The 27,353-nt window shown below is 41.6% G+C and overlaps 2 protein-coding genes across 3 annotated transcripts; both read left to right on the forward strand.

Moving 5' to 3' along the window:
• Positions 1 to 805: 805 nt before the first annotated feature.
• prpf8 (pre-mRNA processing factor 8) lies at positions 806 to 17,254 on the forward strand. 2 transcript variants are annotated; one of them, XM_030440883.1, is made up of 43 exons: positions 806 to 1,000; positions 1,636 to 1,753; positions 1,857 to 2,025; positions 2,180 to 2,344; positions 2,464 to 2,682; positions 2,774 to 2,986; positions 3,102 to 3,227; positions 3,399 to 3,504; positions 3,864 to 4,054; positions 4,168 to 4,287; positions 4,406 to 4,595; positions 5,062 to 5,181; positions 5,419 to 5,553; positions 5,671 to 5,800; positions 5,914 to 6,110; positions 6,523 to 6,729; positions 7,152 to 7,315; positions 7,430 to 7,556; positions 7,729 to 7,921; positions 8,077 to 8,264; positions 8,416 to 8,654; positions 8,813 to 8,959; positions 9,086 to 9,296; positions 9,438 to 9,554; positions 9,664 to 9,911; positions 10,004 to 10,183; positions 10,326 to 10,461; positions 10,662 to 10,831; positions 11,081 to 11,210; positions 11,328 to 11,474; positions 11,617 to 11,777; positions 11,894 to 12,085; positions 12,574 to 12,811; positions 12,943 to 13,071; positions 13,169 to 13,282; positions 14,024 to 14,197; positions 14,373 to 14,566; positions 14,677 to 14,916; positions 15,041 to 15,182; positions 15,320 to 15,460; positions 15,578 to 15,717; positions 15,915 to 16,117; positions 16,661 to 17,254. In XM_030440883.1, exons 2-43 carry the CDS (start codon positions 1,645 to 1,647, stop codon positions 16,813 to 16,815), a joined length of 7,017 nt encoding a protein of 2,338 aa, XP_030296743.1. In that variant the 5' UTR covers positions 806 to 1,000; positions 1,636 to 1,644; the 3' UTR covers positions 16,816 to 17,254. The 2 variants fall into 2 exon arrangements, with proteins under 2 accessions (XP_030296743.1, XP_030296735.1); XM_030440875.1 differs by having other exon boundaries at positions 810 to 1,000; positions 1,633 to 1,753.
• A 492-nt stretch (positions 17,255 to 17,746) lies between these two features.
• Positions 17,747 to 27,317, forward strand: rilp (Rab interacting lysosomal protein). Its single transcript, XM_030440891.1, has 8 exons — positions 17,747 to 18,325; positions 20,633 to 20,756; positions 22,425 to 22,546; positions 23,487 to 23,672; positions 23,903 to 24,072; positions 24,245 to 24,370; positions 24,471 to 24,569; positions 25,876 to 27,317. Exons 1-8 carry the CDS (start codon positions 17,987 to 17,989, stop codon positions 26,000 to 26,002), a joined length of 1,293 nt encoding a protein of 430 aa, XP_030296751.1. The 5' UTR covers positions 17,747 to 17,986; the 3' UTR covers positions 26,003 to 27,317.
• The last annotated feature ends 36 nt before the right edge of the window (positions 27,318 to 27,353 follow it).

The following is a 27,353-nucleotide window of genomic DNA, read 5'->3' on the forward strand; positions in this document are numbered from 1 at the left end:
CTTAAGACTTTAACTTACATACTCAGGTACATCCTTTAGGTATTTTTTACTTTCTGTAAAGGCAGAAAATAACATGGAAATACTCCAGTAAAGTACAAATATATTTAAAAAAATTGTACTTAACTACAGTTTTTGAGTAAATGGAAGCTACTTTAATACATCAATTTTTAAAAAAATTCCAGCAATAACAGCAGCCAAACCTGCAGTCAATCAACCTTGTCAGATGTCATGGAAAACCAATCCAGTCACCAAGGAAGTATGTTGAAAAACATTTTTTCCCCTTAAGTAATTCATTTTTTATCATTATACACTTGAATCTATATTATTATATATAATATATATATTATATTATTTAACCGATATCTATATTTACATGTGTATCTATGTATTTGCTTGCATGTTATAGATAGAATTACTTTAATGATCCCAGACTGGGAAATTATTTAAACATATTATTATTATTACATAACATATATTATGTTTATATTATTATAACATAACATAACAATAACAATAACATATTATTAACATAACATATTATTACAACATACTCAGTGTAAATAGTTGTATGCTGAAGTCATCAAATAAATGAATGACCTAAGTGCAGAGTATTCCTTTGTGTTTGCTGTTTGAACCCTGTGTGCTACACCCCGATACTACAGGGGGCAGTAATGTGCCGGAAATGACAATATCCGGGTACTTGCAAAATTGCACTTGACAAACGTTGGCGTATCTTTTGACGTAGGACCCTTTATGTTCCGCGGTAAGAGATTCTCGTTTCCGGCGTAACTCTTGTGTGTGATTACCACTGAGCTACGCTCATCGTGTGGCCGCCGTCGTCCATCGTGCGTGATGCAGTTTTATGAAGACAAATCAACACAACAGTGAAACGGAAAAAGGACGATACAGCACTGAAAGAGCAATGTTGTGGTAGCCTACTGTGTATGGAACAAGGCTATCTTCAACGTTAGGAAGTTGCCCTGGGACTAAAGGTAGCAAGGTACGTGGTTTTGCAAGCATTTTCGTTTTTGTTACTTAACATTCAGTCGTTAGCTGGCATGCTAGTTTTAGCATTAGGCTAGCTTACCGCTTCATCCACGTTTGGCCTAATCAATAACTATGTCTAACTCGATATAAGGTTATGCAAACTTGTCGTGAAGTATATGGCAAATAATTTATTGGTTGTATTTTAAAGTGTGAAATACATTGAATGAGCAATGAGTCAAGTTTGCTGTTCTTTTAATCCGTGCGTAACCGCACAGTTTGTGCCGCAAGCGAAGCCATGTTGTTAAGCTAACAAGCTAACCGCTAGCTGACTGTCTGTATGGAAATGGTTAATGTGTAACAGTTATGTATTCTATTAAGTAAAAAAAAAAATAGCTCCATGTTGTTGTCAAATAAACAGTCGTGACAAATTAATCTGTAGCGGTTTAACTTTGCTTGGTTTGTAGATTAGTTATGATTTCGATGAATAATTTAGGAATTGTGGGCGCAAGCTGGACAACTCGGTGCGCTCATGTAACTTAACGAAGAGTTGCCATTCAGTTGAGCTCAGACATTAAAATAAAACTCTTACAACACATTTAGTGTCGATGTTAACGTGAATTCTTTGTTTGATGTTTTTGTTGTTAGCAGTGAGCCGCCATGGCAGCCACCTTCCCCTACAGAGGCGTCCCTGCAGGGATGCCACCAGGTGTACCCCCTCCTGCACCGGTCCCAGACTACATGTCCGAGGAAAAACTGCAAGAGAAGGGTACGCCGACCTTCGCTCAATGCGATACAGTAATCGTGTGATTAAAGCTTGAATCGACATATTTCATTTTCTCATTTACTTAAAATGTTTTCCAACTTTACAGCAAGAAAATGGCAGCAGTTGCAGGCAAAGCGCTACTCAGAAAAGAGAAAGTTTGGCTTTGTGGATGCTCAGAAGGAAGACATGCCACCTGAGCATGTCCGCAAGATCATCAGAGACCATGGAGACATGACCAATAGGAAGTTTCGCCATGACAAGAGAGTTTATCTAGGGTAAAAAATAAATGATATAGTAATAAACTAGTTTAGATTGAATTAAATGTATACAATTTCTTTGTTTTAAAACAAACAAACATATTAACTCATTGATTAAGAAGATCATCACCACTAACGTAGCCCATCCTATACATTTTTTTTCATTGAACAGTGCTCTCAAGTACATGCCCCATGCAGTGCTCAAGCTGCTGGAAAACATGCCTATGCCCTGGGAACAGATCCGAGATGTGCCAGTCCTCTACCACATCACTGGAGCTATTTCCTTTGTGAATGAAATCCCCTGGGTCATCGAGCCAGTCTACATCGCACAATGGGGGTAAGAAAGTGTGGTTTAGGAGGAGCTAAACACTCCATGCTGTACTGATGTCATCAAATCCATTGTAGATTATCTTTCCACGTATTTATAAAGTATGGTTTTCCATATCCTCCTACCAGCACCATGTGGATCATGATGCGTCGTGAGAAGCGTGATCGTCGGCACTTCAAGAGGATGCGTTTTCCACCATTTGATGATGAGGAGCCGCCGCTTGACTACGCTGACAACATCCTTGATGTGGAACCACTGGAGGCCATCCAGATGGAGTTGGACACTGAGGAGGACTCTTCATGTGTGGAGTGGTTCTATGAGCACCAGCCCCTCAAAGACACCACCAAGTAATCCATCATGACACTCTTTTGAAGAAAAACATTTTAAGTTAAACATATTCAACAAATTCAAACAATAATTAATTTGTGCCCTTTTCAGGTTTGTGAATGGCACCACCTACCGCCGCTGGCAGTTCACACTGCCTATGATGTCCACACTGTACCGCTTGGCCAATCAGCTGCTGACAGACCTGGTGGATTTCAACTACTTTTATCTCTTTGACCTTAAGGCCTTCTTCACTTCCAAGGCCTTAAATATGGCCATCCCTGGGGGACCGAAGTTTGAGCCACTGGTCAGAGACATCAACCTCCAGTAAGGGCACACTGTAATTTTGGTGTTGTTTGAGTTTTAATTCTGTTAACCCCAAATAGAAAGAATAGTTACAAGATGATTTGTGCTGTAGCTCATTGGTCTGTTTCTCCTGCAGGGATGAAGACTGGAATGAGTTCAACGATATCAACAAGATCATCATCCGACAGCCTATCAGGACAGAATACAAAATCGCTTTCCCCTACCTGTACAACAACTTGCCGCACCATGTCCACCTCACCTGGTGAGAAATGAATTATCTAATTTTTAAGTTGAATTACAACAAATACTGCTCATATGTAACTTTTGTAAAATGCTGCTAAACCTCTTTGCTCACTCTTTAGCTAAACTAGCTACAACATCTTTCGCATTGGCTGTAAGCAGTGAGTAGATACTCATGTCTTTATCTCTGCAGGTATCATACACCAAATGTGGTGTTTATCAAGACGGAGGATCCAGATCTCCCAGCGTTCTACTTTGACCCGCTGATCAACCCCATTTCACACAGACATTCTGTCAAGGTAAGTGATGATGACTGTGGCTGATTATTCACCTTTTGAATTTGGTAGAAACTATCACGTGAAATTTTGAATGAAGACCTCTTACAAAGGCGCACTTGCATTGGTCTGCTTGTTTGTGCGTAACAACTGGAGGAATATTGAAATGAACAGAGATCCTTCTTATCCTGGCTGCAGCAGCAGTTGGTCCGTCACTGTTCAGATATTGCTTAAATTATTGAAAGTTTTGAATTCAAATTGATTTTGTGTGGAACTCCAAAAAGAACTAAGAATGGAGACCGCCTTTGTTTACAATTAACTTATTTTTACAGGTCAGCTCAACCTTAATACTTACTATATTTATTTTTAATTCCTCCACTCAGAGTCAGGAGCCTCTGCCTGAGGACGATGAGGAGTTCGAGCTTCCTGAGTATGTGGAGCCCTTCCTCAAGGAGACGCCACTCTACACAGACAACACGGCCAATGGCATTGCTCTCCTGTGGGCACCGAGGCCGTTCAACCTCAGATCGGGGCGTACAAGGCGTGCCATTGATATCCCCCTGATCAAGAACTGGTGAGCAAACTACCAACATGTTTGAATATACTTACTGCTTATATTTATCTCATTCAGACATAAAATTATCATTTTTGAGAATCTCTAAATGTCAGGTGATAATTATTCTACAGGTACCGTGAGCACTGCCCGGCAGGACAGCCAGTCAAAGTGCGAGTGTCGTACCAGAAACTGCTCAAGTACTATGTGCTCAATGCCCTCAAACACCGACCACCAAAGGCTCAGAAGAAGAGGTGAGCATCAGTACACGCTTTGTTCAGATTTCCTGTTACTCAGTTTTCTCCGTTTACGCTGATTTTTGCCCACCAATCAGTGTTTTTTCTCTAAAGCGTATCCTCTTTTGTCTTTCAGGTATCTGTTCCGCTCCTTCAAGGCCACCAAGTTCTTTCAGTCCACCAAGCTGGACTGGGTGGAGGTGGGCCTGCAGGTTTGCAGACAGGGTTACAACATGCTCAACCTGCTTATCCATCGTAAAAATCTAAACTACCTGCATCTCGACTACAACTTCAACTTGAAGCCAGTCAAGACACTGACCACAAAGGTAAAGTCCCAGGGCAGATCCACCTGCTTTTACTCCCTAAACATTGTATTCTGGCTACATGATAAATTAGAACCTATATTAAATGTTTCTATGAATTTTCTGGAATAAGTCACATGGAGTTTTGAACGAAGTCCTCCTACAAAGGCGCACTTGCATTGGTCTGCTTGTCTGTGCGTAAGAACTGGAGGAATATTGAAATGAATGGTGACTGTTTTAATTCCTGGCTGCAGCTGCAGTTGTCCTTCACCTTTCAGATATTGCTTAAATTATTGAAAGTTAAGAGTTCAACTTGATTGGGTGTGAAACTTGGATCCATATTCTTAAAATTTCTTTTCATGGGTCAACTTACTTCAATTTAAGATTTTTTTTTGTAATTTCCTTTCTCTGAGCCAAGGGTGTGCCTGATGCCAATGAAGAGTTTGAGTTGCTTGAAATCTGCAACTAAGTTCTTGTTTCTCTCTCCCAGGAAAGAAAGAAGTCTCGATTTGGTAATGCCTTCCACTTGTGCAGAGAGGTACTGCGTCTGAGCAAGCTGGTGGTGGACAGCCACGTGCAGTACAGACTGGGAAATGTCGATGCCTTCCAGGTGAGTTCAGTGAAGAAACTTTGCCCACCAGAAGAATATTTTACTCCTAGACAAGGGTACTAACACAGCCTAGCTACTTACAATGTGTAAGAAACAAGGATGATTCTTCAATTATCTGAAGTCAGCTTTTTGCTGTTTAGAAAGTGATTTGTCATTTGTATTTGTCAGAAATGTTTTTGAAGTTTATTTTGCAGTATTTCACATTTGACTAATGCTTGAATTTCGCCTCTGTTGTAGTTGTCTGATGGACTGCAGTACATCTTCGCTCATGTAGGTCAGCTGACAGGCATGTACCGCTACAAGTACAAGTTGATGAGACAAATCAGGATGTGCAAAGATCTGAAGCATCTCATCTACTATAGGTTCAACACTGTAAGTAAACATGGTGTATTTTATCTTCCAGCTGTTTTTACTTTGTTCATTGTCCTTTTAGAAAAGACTTGTCTCAAGCTTTGCATCAAAAAATAAGATTTCTTTCTTATGGATCAGGGTCCTGTGGGCAAGGGCCCAGGTTGTGGCTTCTGGGCTCCCGGCTGGAGAGTGTGGCTGTTCTTCATGAGAGGAATCACTCCGCTGTTGGAGAGGTGGCTGGGGAATCTGCTGGCCAGGCAGTTTGAAGGTATGCAGAAACGCCTCTCCATGTTATTATGATGGCCACCTTTATTTCAGCAACAAAGTTGTCAGATGTGCTGAGGGTTGCTTCATTTAAGCAACAACCGTTTCCCCCAACAGGACGTCATTCTAAGGGCGTAGCCAAGACGGTGACCAAACAGCGCGTGGAGTCTCACTTTGACCTGGAGTTGCGTGCTGCTGTGATGCACGACATCTTGGACATGATGCCTGAGGGCATCAAACAGAACAAGGCCAGAACCATCTTGCAGCATCTCAGTGAGTCCTGGCGGTGCTGGAAGGCCAACATCCCCTGGAAGGTGAGTGCGTTAAAGATAACACCTCCACATCGACTGATGATCTGTTATGAGAAGATGAAGATTAATCAGAGAATCCTTTAAGAAATTCTTCATTTTAGGATTTGTGAAGTAAAATGTTAAATGCCTGGGCTCAGTTTGAGTATTTAAAGTGTAAAATCATTTAGAATGCTTCAGATTGAAGTGTTTTGTTCCGGTATGTTTTTCTTGTCCGTCTTGGCATGTGGATTAGTTGTGGTTAGAAATGTTACAATACAACATTTTCCTTTAACCTAACATGTCTTAAATGGTACAGAACATTAACAATAAAAAGATGAACACTTCCAAATACTGGTTGAAACAGCTCAAAACATATGTGTCCCTATTTCTAAGTTGTGTAAGAATGAACAAAATTTCCCCCAACCAATCACTGTAGGTGCCAGGCCTGCCCACTCCCATTGAGAACATGATCCTGCGCTACGTGAAGGCTAAAGCTGACTGGTGGACCAACACTGCCCACTACAACCGTGAGAGAATCCGCCGTGGAGCCACTGTGGACAAAACCGTGTGTAAGAAGAACCTGGGGAGGCTGACTCGTCTGTACCTGAAAGCTGAGCAGGAGAGGCAGCACAACTACCTGAAGGTGACACAGAAAAAAGCCCCAAAAAGAAATACGGAGAACACACTTTCCATTGAAATACAGTTTGAACCGATGAATTGTTCATTACATTTTAGTAAACATTGTTTTCTAGCTATAATTAGAATGTATATTCAATGTTTCCATGAATATTCCGGAATAAACCAATAGACTATTGAATGAAGTCCTCCTACAAAGGCGCACTTGCATTGGTCTGCTTGCCTGTGCGTAAGAACTGGAGGAATAATGAAATGAATGGTGAATCTCATTAATCACTGGCTGCAGTTGCAGTTGGTCCTTCACCTTTCAGATATTCTTGCTACATTTTTAATTTGTCACATCTGTATTTCCTATAAATGGCTGAATGGATGAAGACGTAATAATTGCTATTGGCTCTATTCACCCAAGTATTAATGTTCTGCCTACAGGATGGACCCTACATCACAGCTGAAGAGGCTGTAGCCATCTACACTACCACCGTTCATTGGCTGGAGAGTCGGCGGTTCTCACCCATTCCCTTCCCTCCGCTGTCCTACAAACACGACACCAAGCTGCTCATTCTGGCCTTGGAGAGGCTCAAGGAGGCGTACAGGTATATTCCATCATGACCACCCCTTTGTCTGCAAATGCTTTTACAAAAGACAGTGTGCATGTATCTAAATATCATTTTCTCTACATCATGATTTTGTATTTTTGTGTCTCTTAGTGTGAAGTCTCGTCTGAACCAGAGTCAGAGGGAGGAGCTGGGGTTGATAGAGCAGGCGTACGACAATCCTCACGAGGCCTTGTCCAGGATCAAACGTCACCTGCTCACCCAGAGAGCCTTCAAAGAGGTCAGGACCAAGACGTACAGATAATGTTTTTAGAATTCAGATTTCCGGAGTTAAGAGCAAAGCTCTGGTTAAAAATAGAACTTCAAAGTTCAGTTGAGTTCATCTTCCATAGGTCAATTTAGAAACAAAACAGAAGCTGTGTCAGTCTCAGAAAAGATTCTTCTTTTTCTAGGTGGGCATTGAGTTCATGGACTTGTACAGTCATCTGGTACCTGTGTACGATGTAGAGCCCCTGGAGAAGATCACTGATGCCTACCTGGACCAATACCTGTGGTACGAGGCAGACAAGAGACGCCTCTTCCCACCCTGGATCAAACCTGCTGACACTGAACCACCACCACTGCTGGTCTACAAGTGGTGCCAAGGTCAGGATCTAATTGCATAAAATCAAACTGTGTGATAACTGAATAATTTTGAATGGAATTAAACTTTGGTTGATTACATGCATATCATATGAAAGCTCCTGTTCACAGGACCTAAAGTCAAACATTATCTGAAGGCTTTTATTGATTCTTCACAGGTATCAACAACCTGCAGGACGTCTGGGAGACTGCAGAAGGAGAGTGCAACGTGATGCTGGAGTCCCGCTATGAGAAAATGTACGAGAAGATTGATCTGACTCTGCTCAACAGGCTGCTGCGTCTTATCGTTGACCACAACATTGCTGATTACATGACGGCCAAGAACAATGTGGTCATCAACTACAAGGTAAATACACACATTAATTTTATATCCCTTTTTATTCGTTTTGATTGTATAGATAATTCCTTAGAGCTCTCTGAAAACGAACTTGCCATTTAGATCCAGTTTCAACTTTTATAGTGGCATTTAATCCAAAGGTTTTCTCTTTTCCATGTAGGATATGAACCACACCAACTCCTATGGCATCATCAGGGGGCTCCAGTTTGCCTCATTCATCGTACAGTACTACGGTCTGGTGATGGACCTGCTGGTGCTCGGCCTGCACCGTGCCAGCGAGATGGCAGGCCCACCTCAAATGCCCAATGATTTCCTCAGTTTCCAGGACACAGCCACCGAGAGTGCCCACCCAATCAGACTGTATTGCCGCTACATCGACCGCATCCACATCTTCTTCAGGTGGGTTCCTAACATGGTTTTGGAAACTTTCTACCAACTACCATACTTTTTAAAAATCTTTCGGTCGTGGTTGACGATCTCCGCTTGACTGCCTAACAGAGCAGACTTTTCTGTTTTTGCTGATAAATTTATGTTATGTGTTTTTATGGCTCTACCAGGTTCTCTGCTGACGAGGCCAGAGATCTGATCCAGAGGTACCTTACGGAGCACCCAGACCCCAATAATGAGAACATTGTGGGTTATAACAACAAGAAGTGCTGGCCCCGTGATGCACGCATGAGACTGATGAAGCATGATGTCAACCTGTGAGTTCCAACTTAAGATTTGACCTCTTAAACTCAACTGAAATCTTATTTCATGTTGAATGTTGAACTTTTTTTACCAGGTTTGGAGACAAGCAGCCATAACATTTCTAATCTAATTCTTCCCAGTGGCCGCGCTGTGTTCTGGGACATCAAGAACCGTCTGCCCAGATCAGTGACCACAGTCCAGTGGGAGAACAGCTTTGTTTCAGTCTACAGCAAAGACAACCCCAACCTGCTCTTCAACATGTGTGGCTTTGAGTGCCGCATCCTGCCAAAATGCCGCACCAGCTATGAAGAGTTTACTCACAAAGACGGTGTGTGGAACCTGCAGAACGAGGTGAGGAAGTAATGCCTATAATAAGCAACTATTATGGGCATGTATCTCAAGGCGGTTAATAATATTTGCATCTTATAATCTGTGTATTTCTTTAAATGATCACATTCCTGTTATTAACTTCTATTATATTTGCACGTGTAGGTAACCAAAGAGAGGACTGCGCAGTGTTTCTTGCGTGTTGATGATGAGTCAATGCAGCGCTTCCACAACAGAGTGCGTCAGATCCTGATGGCCTCTGGATCCACCACATTCACCAAGGTCAGTAGAAATACTCTTAAAACACAAGAGCTGTGTCATGTACTATTTTTAAAAAACTGTCAAGAGGTTACTTTGTCAGAATATTTCATTATGTCACCTCTCTCCCCAGATTGTGAACAAATGGAACACGGCTCTGATCGGTCTGATGACATACTTCCGAGAGGCTGTGGTCAATACCCAGGAGCTCCTGGACCTGCTGGTGAAGTGCGAGAACAAGATCCAGACACGTATCAAGATCGGCCTGAACTCCAAAATGCCTAGCCGTTTCCCTCCTGTTGTCTTCTACACTCCCAAAGAGTTGGGTGGCCTTGGCATGCTGTCCATGGGCCACGTGCTTATTCCACAGTCAGACCTGCGGTAAGTCAGGATGCCGGCTCCTTGTTGTCTTGATCTCTGGTCAGTGAATTCGTTTTAGCAAACTGGGTTTAATTCTTCTCACTCTCCACCAGGTGGTCCAAGCAGACAGATGTGGGTATTACCCACTTCAGGTCTGGAATGAGTCACGAAGAAGATCAGCTCATTCCTAACCTTTATCGATACATTCAGCCGTGGGAGAGCGAGTTCATCGACTCCCAGAGAGTTTGGGCTGAGTACGCCCTGAAGAGACAAGAGGCCATTGCTCAGAACAGGTATTTAATCATACAACATTTGTTTGGGATGTCTACCGAGTACTAGGTTCATAGTATCTGCTGTTCTACTGATATTATATATTCCAAGAAATGTGAGCTGAAGCTAGACAAGGCAAATATCAGTGTGTCTCCTGTGCTTCAGGCGTCTGACCCTGGAAGATTTGGAGGACTCATGGGACCGAGGCATCCCCCGTATCAACACACTTTTCCAGAAGGACAGACACACACTGGCTTATGACAAAGGCTGGAGAGTCAGGACAGATTTCAAACAGTATCAGGTATGATGAAGACACAACTGGTAACTGATAGGCAAATTTTTTTTTTTTATCCGAAGATGTACCAGGATCTGTTTTAAGTGTAATTCAAACAGTAACACACCAAAATGCTTCCATTTTAATGTTAACAAAGTGAAGTGTTGCATTTAAAATTCTGCATTTGCCATCAACATGCATTTATATGAATTGATGTCTCTGTGCAGGTGCTGAAGCAGAATCCGTTCTGGTGGACCCACCAGAGGCACGACGGCAAACTGTGGAACCTGAACAACTACCGCACAGACATGATCCAGGCTCTGGGTGGTGTGGAGGGCATCCTAGAACACACACTTTTCAAAGGCACTTATTTCCCCACCTGGGAGGGTCTCTTCTGGTAAGAGCACTTTGACATTAAGAGCGCTTGTAGTGTATAATGCTTGTAGAGCTTAAACAAGACCTAAAGAAGAGAGAGTACCTCAACCTTGGTTTCCACGGCTATGTGTGTTTTTTTTTTTTTAAATGGCACAACCAAAACACTTTTAACACTTTCTGTTCTTTGTATGTTTGACTTTCGATTTTTCTGTCTAATTGTGATAGTCCTTCCTCTAAAAAAGCTAAAATTGTCTCAATTTCTGGACTTTAGGGAGAAGGCCAGTGGCTTTGAGGAGTCCATGAAGTGGAAGAAGCTGACCAATGCCCAGAGGTCCGGTCTGAACCAAATCCCCAACCGTCGCTTTACACTTTGGTGGTCACCCACCATCAACAGAGCTAACGTCAGTACCACCAACATTTATAAATGTCTCTTATGAAAGATTTTTATACTCCTGAGAGAAGGGGGGAGAATGAAGAACTTTCTAAACTGCTAAATTTTTCTTCTCTTCGGTTTTCAGGTGTACGTGGGTTTCCAGGTACAACTTGACCTGACAGGAATCTTCATGCACGGCAAGATCCCCACACTGAAGATCTCACTCATTCAGATCTTCAGGGCTCACTTGTGGCAGAAGATTCATGAGAGCATTGTCATGGATCTCTGTCAGGTAGGTTTTATTAAATATATATATATATATAATATTTGACACCATGGACTTTTCACTCAGTGTAAAAGCAGAAATATAGCAAGCTGAGTTTGTTCTTGTTACTATTGACTTCCGTATATACTAACTTTTTCTGTTTTTTTAGGTGTTTGATCAGGAGCTGGATGCTCTGGAGATTGAGACGGTGCAGAAGGAGACCATCCACCCCAGGAAGTCATACAAGATGAACTCATCCTGTGCAGACATCCTCCTTTTTGCATCATACAAGTGGAACGTCTCTCGACCATCTCTGCTTGCAGACTCAAAGTATGAGTGCTGACAATATATTTACCTCCTTTTCGCAAACTCTGTCTTCCTGGATTTGTTTTCAAATGTATATCGTCTTGGTCTCAATGAGTTAAAATGTTCTCCTCCTCCTACAGGGACGTGATGGACAGCACCACCACACAGAAGTACTGGATTGACATTCAGCTGCGCTGGGGTGACTACGACTCCCATGACATTGAGCGTTACGCCAGAGCCAAGTTCCTGGACTACACCACCGACAACATGAGTATCTACCCCTCCCCCACGGGAGTGCTCATTGCCATTGACCTGGCTTACAACCTCCACAGGTTAGGATTGTTACAAGTCAGGATACATGATAAAAATAGTGTGTTTCATTATAATTTGAACATATAGTTAAGCTGAAGCGTTATCTTGGTTAGATAACAGTTGCATTGTTTGTTGGTTGAGGAAGGCCAAGCAGTGTTCCCTCTGATGTAAAGTGAGCTCCAGTGTGTTATAGGTGATTCAAAATAAACAAGGATATTGCCAGCCAAATTCTTGACAGCTCTGCCTGGATTTTGGCATCCACTTGTTCATGTTAAGTGTGCTCCACAGTAGCCTTTGAAGTCTTCACACTAGCTTCCTAACTTGTTGTACATGAATGCAACTGTCTGCAGTAGTAAATCACATCAGCTTTAATGATGTTATACTCTGATCTTCCCTGTGTTTTGTGATTTCATTATTTTTTTTCAGGGTATCAACAGCGGAAATCAATTAATTAAAGAAAAACAATCTTTCGTTAGTATTTAACTCTGTCATTGTATCTCCTCTATAGTGGCTACGGTAACTGGTTCCCTGGAAGCAAGCCCCTGATCCAGCAGGCCATGGCCAAGATCATGAAGGCCAACCCTGCTCTGTATGTGCTCAGGGAGCGCATCCGCAAAGGTCTGCAGCTGTACTCCTCTGAGCCCACTGAGCCCTACCTGTCCTCACAGAACTATGGTGAACTCTTTTCCAACCAGATCATCTGGTTCGTAGATGACACCAACGTGTACAGAGTCACCATCCACAAGGTGAGTGGCTGACCATTTCGATTATAAGATTAAAAAGTAATTGTGCTGTAACAATGCCTGATTTATTTGAGTAACTGCTTGGGTTGGCCCTTTTTAATTTAGTGACATGTATTCTCCATCTATCTCAACAGACATTTGAGGGTAACTTGACGACGAAGCCCATCAACGGAGCCATCTTCATCTTCAACCCCAGGACTGGACAACTCTTCCTCAAGATCATTCACACATCTGTGTGGGCTGGACAGAAACGTCTGGGACAGGTACATCCCTGAACTACCACCTCTAATATTTATGACTCCTATTGTGTTTAGTGATTTGATTGCTCACTCTTTGTTTATTGTGCTTATTCCTGTGTAGCTTGCCAAATGGAAGACAGCTGAAGAAGTGGCTGCCCTGATTCGCTCCCTCCCAGTGGAAGAGCAGCCGAAACAGATCATTGTCACCAGGAAGGGCATGTTGGACCCTCTGGAGGTGACTCTTTCAAGCTAACTGCTGTTTTAACAATCAGTGCATTTACATGCACAGCTTAGTCAGATTACAGCCATAGTTCGACTATGCTGCTCAATCGGACAACTGCAATTATCTGAGTATACATGCCATTGAGAAAATCGAATTACTGGCCGAAAGCATGTCATACCCTGGTACGCTAGGTGGCGCTGTACCCATTTCAACTAGTGTTAACGGGGCCACCTCCGGCTGACCTCTTTACGTCACCAGCTGCCTCGGCATTCAAGAAAGATGGCGTACGAAGAGCGAGACGAAGCTACATCTTTGTACACTTCGTATATGGTGTACATGATAATTACACAAACTATGTGCACTCTGGCGTGCTTTCTTGCGGTGATTTCGGAGGAAAGCCGCCGCCGCCGTCCATCTACTTCCGGCTCACGGCCCCGGGGAAAAATCTCGCGCCTGCGCAGAATGCAAAATCCGATCCGCTGAAAAGGTATACATGCAGGAGTAATGCGACTTTCAATCGAATAATCTACGTGGTGTAATTCGACTATGAGAAATCCAATCCGGTCCGATTTTAGTCAGACTAAGGTGTATACATGCATCTTAAAAATCCGATCATAGTCAGACTAACGCAGTAATTCGGTTTTCTTGAGTGTCATGTAAACGCACTGAATGACAAGCCCTGAAGGATCATCTGTGTAAGTTTTACCCATGTTCCGAATTCTCTCCAGTTCTAATGTCGTTCTCTCTGTGCAGGTCCACTTGCTCGACTTCCCCAACATCGTGATCAAAGGCTCTGAGTTGCAGCTGCCCTTCCAGGCCTGTCTGAAGGTGGAGAAGTTCGGAGACCTGATCCTGAAGGCTACAGAGCCTCAGATGGTGCTGTTCAACCTCTACGACGACTGGCTCAAGACCATCTCGTCTTACACAGTGAGTTTCACTCTATCCAATGTGAAACATGGAATGAATGGATAGTGTTACATTTATATCCTATTGATCCAAGCTGGCTTCCCACAAAAGGCTTATTGAGGTGCATATGTTTTTTGCAACATCAGCTTATTCCCTGTGTAATTAGTTTGTGTTCGGTGGTCTGCTCCATCTCTAGGCCTTCTCTCGACTCATCCTCATCCTCAGAGCGCTCCACGTCAACAACGACCGCGCCAAGGTGATCCTGAAACCTGACAAGACTACGATCACTGAGCCCCATCACATCTGGCCCACGCTCACTGATGAGGAGTGGATCAAGGTGGAAGTGCAGCTCAAAGATCTCATTCTTGCAGATTATGGCAAAAAGAACAAGTGAGTCTTAACAAAGTGCTGAATATTTGCCTGAAATAAAAATGATAAGTTAATAAAACAGATTAAAGTGAGGCTCGCATTTAGTAGTCAGTGCTTCTCTCATTATCCAGTGTGAATGTGGCCTCGCTGACACAGTCTGAGATCCGTGACATCATCCTGGGTATGGAGATCTCCGCTCCCTCACAGCAGCGTCAGCAGATTGCTGAGATTGAGAAGCAGACTAAAGAGCAGTCGCAGCTCACGGCCACTCAGACCAGAACTGTGAACAAGCACGGTGACGAGATCATCACCTCCACCACCTCCAACTATGAGACACAGACCTTCTCCTCTAAGACAGAGTGGAGAGTCAGGTACGCAGATAGTCTTCGTTTTTCTTTTTTGACACTATAACAGTAGTAAATGAGTGACTAGGTTCGCAGTTTTTGTTTTCGATATGAATTGGCTTTATTTTCACTTCTTCCTCTCCTCCTTCAGGGCCATCTCTGCTGCTAACCTCCATCTGAGAACCAACCATATCTACGTGTCATCTGATGACATCAAAGAGACGGGCTACACCTACATCCTGCCCAAGAACGTCCTCAAGAAGTTTATCTGCATCTCAGATCTGCGAGCACAGGTTTGTAGGAGAATTTTACAGACAATACGTTTCCTTTGACTATTTATATTGACGCATATCTTGAAATCTCTGCTGAGTATCATTCATTACTTCTGTGCATTCAAGAAACATATTGTTTCTGGGTTTTTTTTTTTTAGATTGCAGGCTACCTGTATGGCACCAGCCCACCAGACAACCCTCAGGTGAAGGAGATCCGTTGCATCGTAATGGTGCCACAGTGGGGGACACATCAGACAGTCCACCTGCCGAACCAGCTGCCTGGTCATGAATACCTCAAAGTAAGATTCGCATTCAGTTAATGTCGCAGCTCATTTTACAAACTTTGTGATGGATGTAACGGGTTTAAGGTTTTTGTTGTCCTAGCACTTTCTCACTTTTTTATGTTCCTCAAACAGGAAATGGAGCCCCTCGGCTGGATCCATACGCAGCCTAATGAGTCACCCCAGCTGTCCCCACAAGACGTCACCACCCACGCCAAGGTCATGGCTGACAACCCTTCTTGGGATGGAGAGAAGACCATCATCATCACCTGCAGGTAGGTTATGATAACCTTTTGTAATACTGTGGTGGACTTTTTTTTTTTTTTTTTTTTTTTTTTTTTTTTTTCCCCTGAAAAAAAAGTTTTGCTCCAGGAAGCAAGCTACATGGTTTTAAAACTATAATGAATCACAGTTATAAAGTGATAATTGTCAGTAGAATGATTATTAAATTATTTTTTCCTCTGGTTTTAAGCTTCACCCCAGGCTCGTGCACGCTTACAGCGTACAAGCTGACACCCAGCGGCTATGAGTGGGGCCGGCAGAACACAGACAAGGGCAACAACCCTAAAGGCTACCTGCCATCCCACTATGAAAGAGTGCAGATGCTGCTCTCTGACCGCTTCCTGGGCTTCTTCATGGTGCCCGGACAGGTGTCCTGGAACTACAACTTCATGGGTCAGTAACTATAGTTTTTATTCTTAAACATGTACATTATATTTCCATTAGATTAACTTAAAGTTTTTTTATAAAAGCATAACATTTATTAGATTACCTCAATCATTTTGTTTTAAAAACACAGCTGTGGCTACATCTGTAAGCTGTTTATTTTCCTCTGTAGCTGATATTTGTGCCATATATTGATATTCCCACACTGTCCCCATTTCAGTTGGATTGATTTTACTGGCCAGTTCTGCTAAACAGCTCAATACCCAGCATTGTGCCATTTAGATGTTATAAAACAGTGGTTTATGAAAGGTATATGTAACTTATTTTTGTTTTTTTGTTCTCACCCAAACAAAAATCAACACCCATCCTGCTTCGCTCTATTGTTTATTAACTCAAATGTTAACTTGTGGCTTTAAAGTAGATCTAAAACTAATTTCAGCATTTCTTGCAATCTGTCTTCATATCACTGTGCCCTGACACCAAGGATTGGGATACATATATATTTGGCAGAATAGTTAGAAGTAACCATTTTTTTCACTTGTCTTACTACAGGTGTGCGCCATGACCCCAACATGAAATACGACCTGCAGCTGGCCAACCCCAAGGAGTTTTACCATGAAGTCCACCGGCCCTCGCACTTCCTAAACTTTGCCTCACTGCAGGAGGGTGAGATCTATAATGCAGACCGCGAGGACATGTACGCCTGAGAACAGCCGTTCTGCACACGTTTTGTAGATAGCTCTGCAAGAATCATGTGGAGTCGGTCCAGAACAGCCCTTGTAATATTTCTATTGAACACATGTAACTGTGATGTTTGGAAATCTTTGTGTAAAGGCTTTAGGACATTTTAGGAGTAATTTTTGATATTTTCTACCAGTGTTTTGTTTTTGTTCCCCACTCTCTACTACTTTCTTCTTCTTCTTCTACATATACGCATATGTGCATTTGTGTGTAGTTTAAAGTACACAATACTGCAGTGTAATATTTGTCAATTCATATTGTTTTTGAAAGGGTAAAGACTTACTTCCCTTTAGCGCATTGAGTAATGAAATTGAAAGTTTGTATTTTCATGCCAGTTACCTTGTTGTACTGTACATCTTGTGACATCGTAGCTTGGGTTTAAATAAAGATCACCTTTTTTATGAACATGTCTTGTAATCTGCTTTTATTCTAATATTGTGATAACACTATACAAAATCTGTTTTACCAGAAGATAACTAGTATGCATGTATGTTAATTTTGACTGTACAGGGGAACCTTTTTTGGCTTGCTTCCCTTTTTTGGTGAAGGGGCCACAGGTCAACACCACCCACTTGGTGTGGTTCCTGCTCATGCACATTTTACTGTCATAAGTAAACTGTTAAAGTGCAATTGTCTGGCTTTTATTTTAATTATGTGATTGACATTTAATTGGACGGTTAAAGGTCAGCATTTGTGGCTGTCTCTACAGAGGAAATTCAATGTTCACACTCTGGTGCGTGCATCAGCTTGCTCGAGCGGGCAGGCGAGTTTCTGCATGTAATGTGTGTGTGTGTGTGTACTCGAATTACATTGGTTAGGAAAGTAGGAGGATCCTGCAGCGAGTAGCTTGCATGAGAACTGTCCTGCACCCTGTAGCATGCTCTAATGCAGAGTACTCCATGTCCTTGTATTTGTCTTTTTTTTTTTTTTGGCAGGCTGTTTAACGTGACCACACTATGAAGATGCCTGACGTGTTGTTGGAAGAGGAGCAGTTCAAGTTCAGACGCGTCGGTGGCTCCACAGGGGACGCGCTTTAAACTTTGTTTTCACTTTTATAATCTTGATTCTACTGCCGCGTGTTTGGTCGCTGTCGGTTTCGATAGTTGAGACGGAGCATGTGAAGCGAGCTGTCCGGACATGGAGGTACATGAAGCGCACTCGGAGACCAGACCCACGGAGGGCTGTTTTGACAGGACGTTCTCGGCTCTGACTGTCGACGATGTGTATGAAATAGCCAAACTGATCGGCACCGAGGTGGAGAAACTTATCGATGGATGTGGTAAAGAGAGCGTCGTGGGCCTGGTGCCGAAGATAGTTAAAGTGCTGGAGCTGCTGGAGAGCTTCGCGTCGAGGAACCACACTCACCAGCTGAAGGAAGAGGAGCTGCTGAAGACCTTCGAGTCGATCCAGCTGCAACAGCAGAAGAAACGTGCGGGGAAGGAGAGCGAGGAGGGCGGCGATAAACATGAAATACGGGTGAGAGAGACGGCGCCAGCGCTGTCTACCCTCTGTGTGTGTTATACCGACTTTACAGCTGTGTAACAGTGCCTCATTTCCACCATAGTAACGACTATTTTTCTGTGTCGTGACTCACATCAACCTAACGTGAGCTGACAGGAAGGCCAGAGGAAACTAGCGACAGTACATGGCCGACGCCTTCCACAAGGAGCCGACGTATACACATATAACAAAGACATAAAAAAAAAATATATATATACAGAAGGCTTGTATAGAACATGTTTATCGATATTCTTAAGCTAATTATATGTATTTGAATGCATAGACCCTGGCATTATCTGATAAACTGTACTAGCTACTATAGCTGTCAGTTACCTGACTAATTGATATCAAGCCGCCATCTTTAACCCGAGCCCTGTCTGAGTCGCCAAGGCAACCGCTGCGTGACAGTTAGTCGTTAGATAACTTTTAACTAGCAAACTAGCTGTTGTAACTCAATAGTTAAAAGTAAGGATGTTTAACCAATACAATTACCTTTTCTTCCACCAGTTAATACTTGCCTTTGTCATGTTGAATGTGTGTGTTAACCCAGGTGATGTGACACAGCAGTGTTTTCACTACTTGGCACAAATAACCAGTGTGAGCTACTACCTTAGCTAAAAAGAAGCTAGCTAGCTAACCGATAAGGTGCATAAGTGAAGACTTTGACATGATGTTATTGCTTATAAGTACATATTTATAAGTACGTAGGTATAATTTTCAGGTACTTGTACTTTACTTTCCACTACATTTTGGAGGCAAATATTATGCGCCACTATATTACTTCGATAACCTTACTTACTAACGTTACTTTCTTTGCAGATAACATGTTACACCAGAGCCAAAGCAGCAATTTTTAAATACATTTGTTTTTTATAAGAACTAAATAAAAACCTGTTTCTGATATCAGGTCCGATCATTTTCCAGGCCGGTAATGCATTATTTTACTCTTTTACTTGTACTTTTGATACTTAAGTACATTTATTGCCAGATAAATACATTTAACATCAGATACTTTTGCTCAAGTACTATGCGTATGGGTGACTTTTACCAAAGTAACATTTTAACACAATATCTTGACTTTGACTCAAGTTACTTTCTGGGTACTTCATACAACACTGCCAATCAATAATACTGCATAGATGAAGTTTTTGACATATAGCCTAGTTACCGAAATTAGCAAACATCATGTAAGAGTACCATTTTAGCAGGATCCTAAATTAATTTGGTGTGTATCACAGTTAATACTGCAGACTATTCATTAGTAATGCTTAATGTTGATATCCAACAATCATTACTGATTTCAAGAACAGTAATAAAGAGTTAGTGTGGTATAGCACTAACAGTTGTATAGTGCTAACAGTTGTATAGCATTGTATGTTGTACATTGATCTGCCACCAGAAAAACTGGGCCACTGGGCCCCAGGGCAGGTTCACTGGGCAGGGAAAGTGGTTTGTGGCAATTAGGTTAACAGAAACTTTCAATGAGAATATGCACTTGAAAGCACGTTATAAGCGGTTAATGGGAGCCCCCAGAAGCTAAACTTTGCCCAAGGCCCCCTAAGCAGGTTAATCCGGGCACGTGTATGTTCAATAAAGCCTCAAATGTAAAACCTCCTTCTGAAAAGTAAACAAACAGCTATTTGGTTGTCAAATATAGTTAGTTACTTTTACATTTTAGTTGTACTTTATTGTAAGTGTAAAGGTCACAAAATAAAAAAAAACTACTTAAATACCAGTGCTGCAGAACTGCACATGTTTAGAGCATACTCCTACTTAAATGCCACAGTTTTATGAAGTGTGACATTCATGCAGTTTGAACTAGTTCATATGGGACATAAGACAGACAAATGCTGCTGTGACATGAGTAGAGTACAGACAGAAGGAATGGGAAGTTGAATATGTGTAATGGTTTATCAACACATCTGAGAACTTCATTGTCATCATTTAAAAGATTTGTTGTCACACACACTGGTGACAACAAATCCTTTGATTGGTTTTGTGAAGGAAGGATCATTATTTGTTTTGACACGCTTTGATCATAGGGCTGTCTGAGATTGATCTTTAACTTTGCCTACTGTGTGTAAGGTGTGTTCCTCAGAAGTCAGAACTTATTGTTGAGATGTCTTGGAAACATTTCAATAAATTACATAACAAACTGACACACCCACTTAGATTCAATACTACTTTGCTGAAGCCAAATTCCTACATGCTCAAGAGAGCATTTTTGCATGTCCTGTCTCTGAGCCTATGGTGTTACCATCCATCTCCCATCATCTCAACCAGGAGCTGCAACAGAAGGAGCAGCAGTGGAGAAGGAGGTGTGAGGAGCTGCAGGTTCAGGTACAGCAGCTCCAGGAGGACAGGGAGGAGCTGCAGAGCAGGCTGAAGGGCAGCCATGCGCAGGGAGGTATGTCTATGCATTCTGAATTGAAATGTAAATTATGCTATGGGGTTGTTGAAATCTGGACTGTGTTTGCTTCTGAATCACTTCCAAAAGAACGAGTCATTCCAAGAACAGCCTTTCCCTGCTGTACACTACATATTGTTTAAAGTAGTGACATGACAATCCCAAAAATGGAGGTGTTACAATACTGAACCAAAGCCAAAGGGAATTATGGGGATTATTTCCTTCTGTGAGAGTTGAGTCGGCAATCTCTGTGTTATTTTAGATGGCTCTAATTCCCCAGCATGAGTTTGACATGTTTTAAAGAGTATAAAACAAATTGATGTATAAATCAAAATAACAATCCAGGATGATTAATATCTCATTGCTTTCAGAAGCACTGTCAATAGCAGGGAAACACTAAGTATTTCTTCCAAACACATTTGGATCATTATTTGTCCTGAGTGCCCTGATGATCCCTTGAACACCCCTAAGTCTTATCCAGCCTTGCCATGAGCTCTTCTTTAAACAAGCAAACCAACCTGAACATCATTTGGGTATCTACGTTTCCTTCTTCAGTCCAAGAATGCAAACGTGTGTAACACTTCTGTCCATGAAAAAATGCTTCCCTACCTGTTGACCGACAGATTCAAAGCAGTGGGTTAACAGTCAAATGCTATGAGGTTGAAAGTAGTCAAACTGGTTTTAACTGAACAGATTTGAAACAGTAGTTCTCACAAGAAGGACAGGAGGCTGTGCTTTCCCTGTAAACATAAAGACAATGCAATGAAAAAAAAAAACCCAGAAAAAGTCAGAATTTGCAGTGTGGGTTTTTCCTTTTTCATCAACAGAAAAGATATCCTCCCTTCTTCTCTTGTGTCACTCTCTTGTCAATGATAAATGGCAGCATGTAGAAAACTCTAAGCCAGAGGGTGGAGTCGCCTTGCTGACTCTTGTTTGTGTTTTCTTATGCTGACAGGAAAAACATGCCATCTTAATCATTTTATTATTTATTTGACAAGAGGCCAAGTGGCAGATGACATGTTATGCCTAGTTTCATGTGATGAATGTGACTGCTATCAGGCTACCATATTTCATTTAGTTAAGGTGAAGTTCACATATACAGAAGTTTACAGTGAATGATTGAACAGACGCGCCTTATTTTTTGCTGGTTTATCTGTTTGTCCAGCATCTCGCCTTGAATTGTATCCAACTGTGCGATAGCTTTGTTTTACTTATTTGCTGAGGTTATGAGATATCCACGCCAGAGATTTCTCCATTCACTCCAATACAATGGAGCTGAATTTTTCTTTTTTTGTGGTCTGTTTGCAATAAAAATATAGCTGAGGAAGTTTAATAGTAAAATCTCTTTCCAAACAAAAAGCATCATTTACTAAAGATCATCCAGAATTAAACATCCAGCTTTGTTGTATATGTTTATACCCTGTACGCAGTCATCATACTACTTTCAACACTTCTCATGCTTAGTTTATTGCATGATAAGCCACGATTATTCAACACTTCAGGTCAGTAAAACTGCTTAATTAGCAATCAGTTAACTATGAAATGTCAGAACAGACCACCACTTAATTCTTATACCAGGATTTCAGAACAAGAATCACAACCTGCAATGTAATAATCATTGCATCGATTGACAGGAAAAGGTTTTTTTGTGTGTGTGTGTTTGTGCAGACCGTGTCCAGCGGCAGGAGCGAGAGGTGATGCTGAAGCTGAAGGAGGTGGTGGACAGGCAGAGAGATGAGCTGAGAGCCAAAGTCCAGGAGATATCCACAATCTCCAAAGAGGTGGAGGCGGTAAGGAGACACAAACACAAACATATGACGATTTTCCTACCCATGCACAGGGACACCTTCTCATTAAAAGTCAAGAAGCAACACTTTTGAAATTTAACTGTGTTCTTGGTTTCTAGAGTGTAGAGAGAAAGCTGTTATAATGTTTATGACTGTAGCTACAAAGGTCAGTTTCTTTGAAGGCTTGCTGGCATTTTGCATAGAAACAATAGTGTTTATTATGTAACTGTCATTTTAAGAATGTAGCTTTTCTATGAACCGTGTTATGTACACACCTGATCACACAGTCATGTATCACAGGCAGTGTCATAGAAGTTAGATCATGTCAACCACACCAATAAAAACACTGGAGAACAGGAAGTGTTTTTTATTATCAGGGAAAGAGTGCAGAGGTTATACACGTAGTCAGTGGTTGAGGATTTAACTGCGCTTAAGACAAGTCAGGGCAGAGTTTTCACCCCCACGCAGCTCACATCTTGTTAATGTGTTTGCACGTGCCTGTATGTGTGTCAAGGCACATGTAACACATGATTTGAATAGCAGCCATAACTGGGTGTGTATTTGTTAATTCTTTGCTCAGTTGCAGTCAGTTGACTTGAGTATAGACTGAAAGAACAGCTCATGGTCAGCTGAACCAGTGTCAGTATTTGCTCAAATGGATGCCTGGAATTTTTTTCATCCTTAAATGAATGCTACACTTGTGTTGAAATTGTGTGGTTTCATTCCTTCCCCCAGACTTCTAGTCCAAATCCCATGCATTGAGAAATTCTCACCGCACACACAGATACAGATAGATTGTTGGTTTTGGGCTTAACTTTTAAAAATGTTTACCTGGCAGAATGAAGATCTTTTTTTTACTTTAAACCTGTTAATTGATGAGTAATGAAAAAATGTAGTTCATGTGTAACTGTGTGTGTGTGTGTGTGTGTGTGTGTGTTTGTAGCTCCAGGAGCAGTTGGATCGCTTCATGAAGATGAATGCTGAGCTGCGACACAAGCAGGACATCCTGCAGGCCCAGCTGAAGAGCACCGTGGAGAGGAAGGCCGACATGGAGGCCGACCTGAAGGAGAAAAACAAAGAGATTGAAAACCTCCAAGCACAGCTGGACAGAACGAACAGCAACGGCCCTGTACGCATGCCTCTTAGAAACGATAAATCATACACAGAGTTCATTTATGTTCCCTTTATTTCATGTCCAAAGATATATGATAGTCTACTTCTCATGTTTATAAAACTGTGTGGGTTTGCCTCTCAAATTCAGAGACACTTCTACACTTATTTATGTTTACCAATCAAATGAGGCAGGTATTCAAGATCTTTGTAGTCTGTATGACCTGTTGTCTCTCTGTCTCCCGTCAGGCAAGTCCAAGTCAGTCAGCTCGTGTGTCAACGAAAAAATTGGCGGTCACCCAGAAGGACCCCGATCAGCCGTGCTTCACCAAGAAGGAGGTGCGTGATATCATTTTCGAGAGGAACGAGCTAAAAACCAACCTGTTCCTGGTGCAGGAGGAGCTCAACTACTATCAGAGGTGGGTCTACTGTGTGTCTGGACACATTTAGTTTTGTATCCCTCTTAGGACACGCTTTAGTTCTGAAGTAGCACATTTTAGTAAATGGAGGTCATGTGTATGTGGGTGATCTAAGTTCTTATAGTTGAGTTTTTGAAGAACTCTAAATGAAAATGTTGGTGCATTTCTGCAGGGAGATCCTGAATGAGGAGAGGTGCCCGGGTTTCCTGTTAGAAGCTGTCCGGTCTGCCATCAAAAAAAAGAGAAAGCTCATCAAGGCAAAGATGCTGGGGATTCCTGTGAACGAATGTACCAGCAGGTCTGTCATAAGCACGCAACACTCACTCGTCACATCCAGAAATAATGGGCTGGTGTGGAAATACCTTCAGAAGAGAGCAAAGTTTATTTTTCTTCTTTAGTGACGAGGAGGAGAGGAGTTCTCTCTTTGGGCAGACAGAAGTTGATGGTACAGAAGTTGACGGCACTGACAGACCAGCTGAGTCACGCATCCGAAACCTGTAAGTAAAACTTTGGCAAACACTGCTACACTGCACCTTTCATATTTAAACCACTAGGCTTGTCTGAAAAGAGACAGAAATGACAACCTCATCTGTGTATTTTTAGTCGGGCTTGTCCCTGCTTGCATTTTTGCTTTGAATACATTAAAGTTGATTTCCTTGCTTGCATGGCTTTATTGTGTCGATTAAGTGAGCCGATCCAAAGAAGATCCCATCATTGGATAGGCCACTGGATAATTTTCACTGTATAGATTGTAAAGCCCACTGAGGCAATGTGATTGTGATTTTGGGCTATATAAATAAAATTGATTTGATTTGATTTGATTTGATAACTTTTAGTTTTGCTAGTAATCGTGTTCTCAGGACACAGAGGTCAGACTGATATTAGAGGATTTATCTAGACAGGCTAGCTCAGGATTATCTTAATGCCATTAACTTGAAGCAATGGAGGGAGAAAGAGAGACGTTAGACATGGGACAAAATTCCTGGAATGGATGTGAAAACCTGATGGATATCAGTTGAAACTTGAAGCTCTTCTAGTGCTATATTCTGTTAATATGGTCACACTTCAATTTATAAGTCATTTCCCAGTAATAATTCAGCAAATAGACAAAAGAAATTAGGTAAACTTGCTATTTACTTCTTCAAGTCTGTCTTTCTTGAAATGTGCTTATGTAGAGTCGATTTATGTAGAACAAAGATTGGTAATTACCAGGGGTGAAAAACTTGCAGGGAAGGAAATCTTGCTTACTCAGTAACTTTGGGAGAGTCTAAGTGAAGGAAGAAAAATACCAACTGAAAAGCCCCTCAACTGAGAATTTAATTAAGTGAAGAATGTGTTTGACGACTTTTGTCTGGCCAGGGACAGAAAATAAAGATGGATTAAGATGTATTGGGTCTTTTTGGCTTTATCAGACAGCCAGTTTACTGCATTTAGCAATGTCACTTATGGTACAGATTATCTAAAATAAATTAAGAACCATAAAAGAATATCTTCAGCCCAGAATCTACAAAGAGAAACAAGTAGAGAAGGATCTGTTAAACTCAAAACACTGCAGTGCTTTGCATTCTAACTCGCATTAAATGCAAAAGTAAGGGCAATTAAAGTGGACCAAAGCATCAGCTGCTAAAAACTAAATTAGAAAAACACAGCAGAAGTCATCTGTGAATCAGAGCAGTTTCATCTGTCTGCTGAGCTGCTGCTGTCACTGTGCTGAGGACTTTGTCAATCCTGGACTATATTTAGCTGTAATCCCTGACTACAGATCTGACCTCAGGCCTGTTTGTTCTACTCTGTCTGCTACAGCTTTGGTTTCCTGACGCGGTCAGGCAGCGGCCGGAGCCCCACCCACATGAGCAACTCTGCCTCCAGCTGGGAGATCATTGGAGACTCAGAGGCCACCGATGAAAGGGAGAGGCAACTGCCCTCCTGAGCCTGGTACTGACCACAAGAGAAGCTTTTAACTGAAACAGACTCTCTTCTTCCCTCATTCACTACTTCTTCCTCACTCTGGTTGTGGCTCAGGAAAAGGATTACGTGGACATTTGAATGTGAGGAAAGAAAGTGTGGACATGTTTGAACAAACTCCTCAGCTTTCTCTTGCTTTCATTTCCCCTTGTGTTGATTTCACTCTTACCAGAATCCCCTTATTTTCCCACAGAAGTGATAAATGGTAATTAGTACTGCAGTATATATGGTACGTGTACCTCAGTATTAAGAGGCAGCCTTGTACACTCAACACAGACGAGAAGTTTTATTGTTTGTAAAGAAGAGAAATGGGTTATTACACACAGATATTTATGTAGATCTTCAAACAGTTTAACAAAAACCAAAGATATAACAAAGTTATACATTGTGAAATGAAACTGCCCTCTAGTATTATGGGGAAAAGTATAATAGGTTCACCTCTTTTCCACAAGATGGCGTTAGCTAATTTTATAACTAATAATCCAACTTTTACCACAGATTTAATCAATACATTGGACCTCAATAGAGATATTTTTAAGACGTGTTCACTCATATATTTTTCATTATCGGAAGCACTTCGATGCTCCAGGACAAAAAGTGTTGTAGTCATATATCACCTGTCTCTTCCAACAGCGAGTGCACTTTTACCCCTCAAGCCTTAAGTTATGTTGTTAAAAATATATTTTAATTAATTTTCAGTCATTGCACAGGGCCAAAGCTCCTGGCTGGTTTGTATGTGATGAAGGTGCCATAAATGTGCATAAGTATCTGTGCGTGTGAACACATGTGGTCTGGCTGGTGTACCAGCCTCTGCACACTGGTTACTTTCCTTTAAAGGGAAGCTGTGAGTTTCCTTGTGGAAATGAGAAAAAACCCTGTAGTTTTTTTTAGTTCCTAACACCATTAGCTGACGAGTTACCCTAAAGTATCCACATTTACTCTGTCTGACCCTTTTGTTTCCTCTAAGTGTCCGACCATAGCACTACTCAGACAATAACAGACCGACCAGCAATGTTGTATTTGCTGAAACACAATGAATGACCTTCCAATCAGATCTTGTTCTCTTCTAAAACACTGGGTTCACAGTTTATTTTTGTAAGCATGTTTTTAATGCAGATTTTTTGCTGCTGAAAAACAGATTGAAGATGTCAGTTGCCACCAGAGTGAATTTTATAAATGGGATGTGATAAAAAACAATTAAAAAATGTGGATTATCTGTGATATTAAGATTTCAAAATTAAATAAAATGCAATAAACACAGAATTGTATGAAAATCAAAATGGTCTCAGCGCATTTTTTTTGTCGCACTATGAAAA

Source organism: Sparus aurata, chromosome 2 (genome assembly GCF_900880675.1).
Source record: "Sparus aurata chromosome 2, fSpaAur1.1, whole genome shotgun sequence".
Taxonomy (NCBI): domain Eukaryota; kingdom Metazoa; phylum Chordata; class Actinopteri; order Spariformes; family Sparidae; genus Sparus; species Sparus aurata.

Coding starts and splice junctions, on each gene's coding strand:
- prpf8 (XM_030440883.1), top strand. CDS start 1,645: ATGGCAGCCACCTTCCCCTACAGAGGCGTCCCTGCAGGGATGCCACCA. Junction 8,655..8,812: donor CGCATCCACATCTTCTTCAG/GTGGGTTCCTAA, acceptor TGGCTCTACCAG/GTTCTCTGCTGACGAGGCCA. Junction 9,555..9,663: donor GATCCACCACATTCACCAAG/GTCAGTAGAAAT, acceptor CTCTCTCCCCAG/ATTGTGAACAAATGGAACAC.
- rilp (XM_030440891.1), top strand. CDS start 17,987: ATGGAGGTACATGAAGCGCACTCGGAGACCAGACCCACGGAGGGCTGT. Junction 18,326..20,632: donor GCGATAAACATGAAATACGG/GTGAGAGAGACG, acceptor CATCTCAACCAG/GAGCTGCAACAGAAGGAGCA. Junction 24,371..24,470: donor GTGAACGAATGTACCAGCAG/GTCTGTCATAAG, acceptor TTTCTTCTTTAG/TGACGAGGAGGAGAGGAGTT.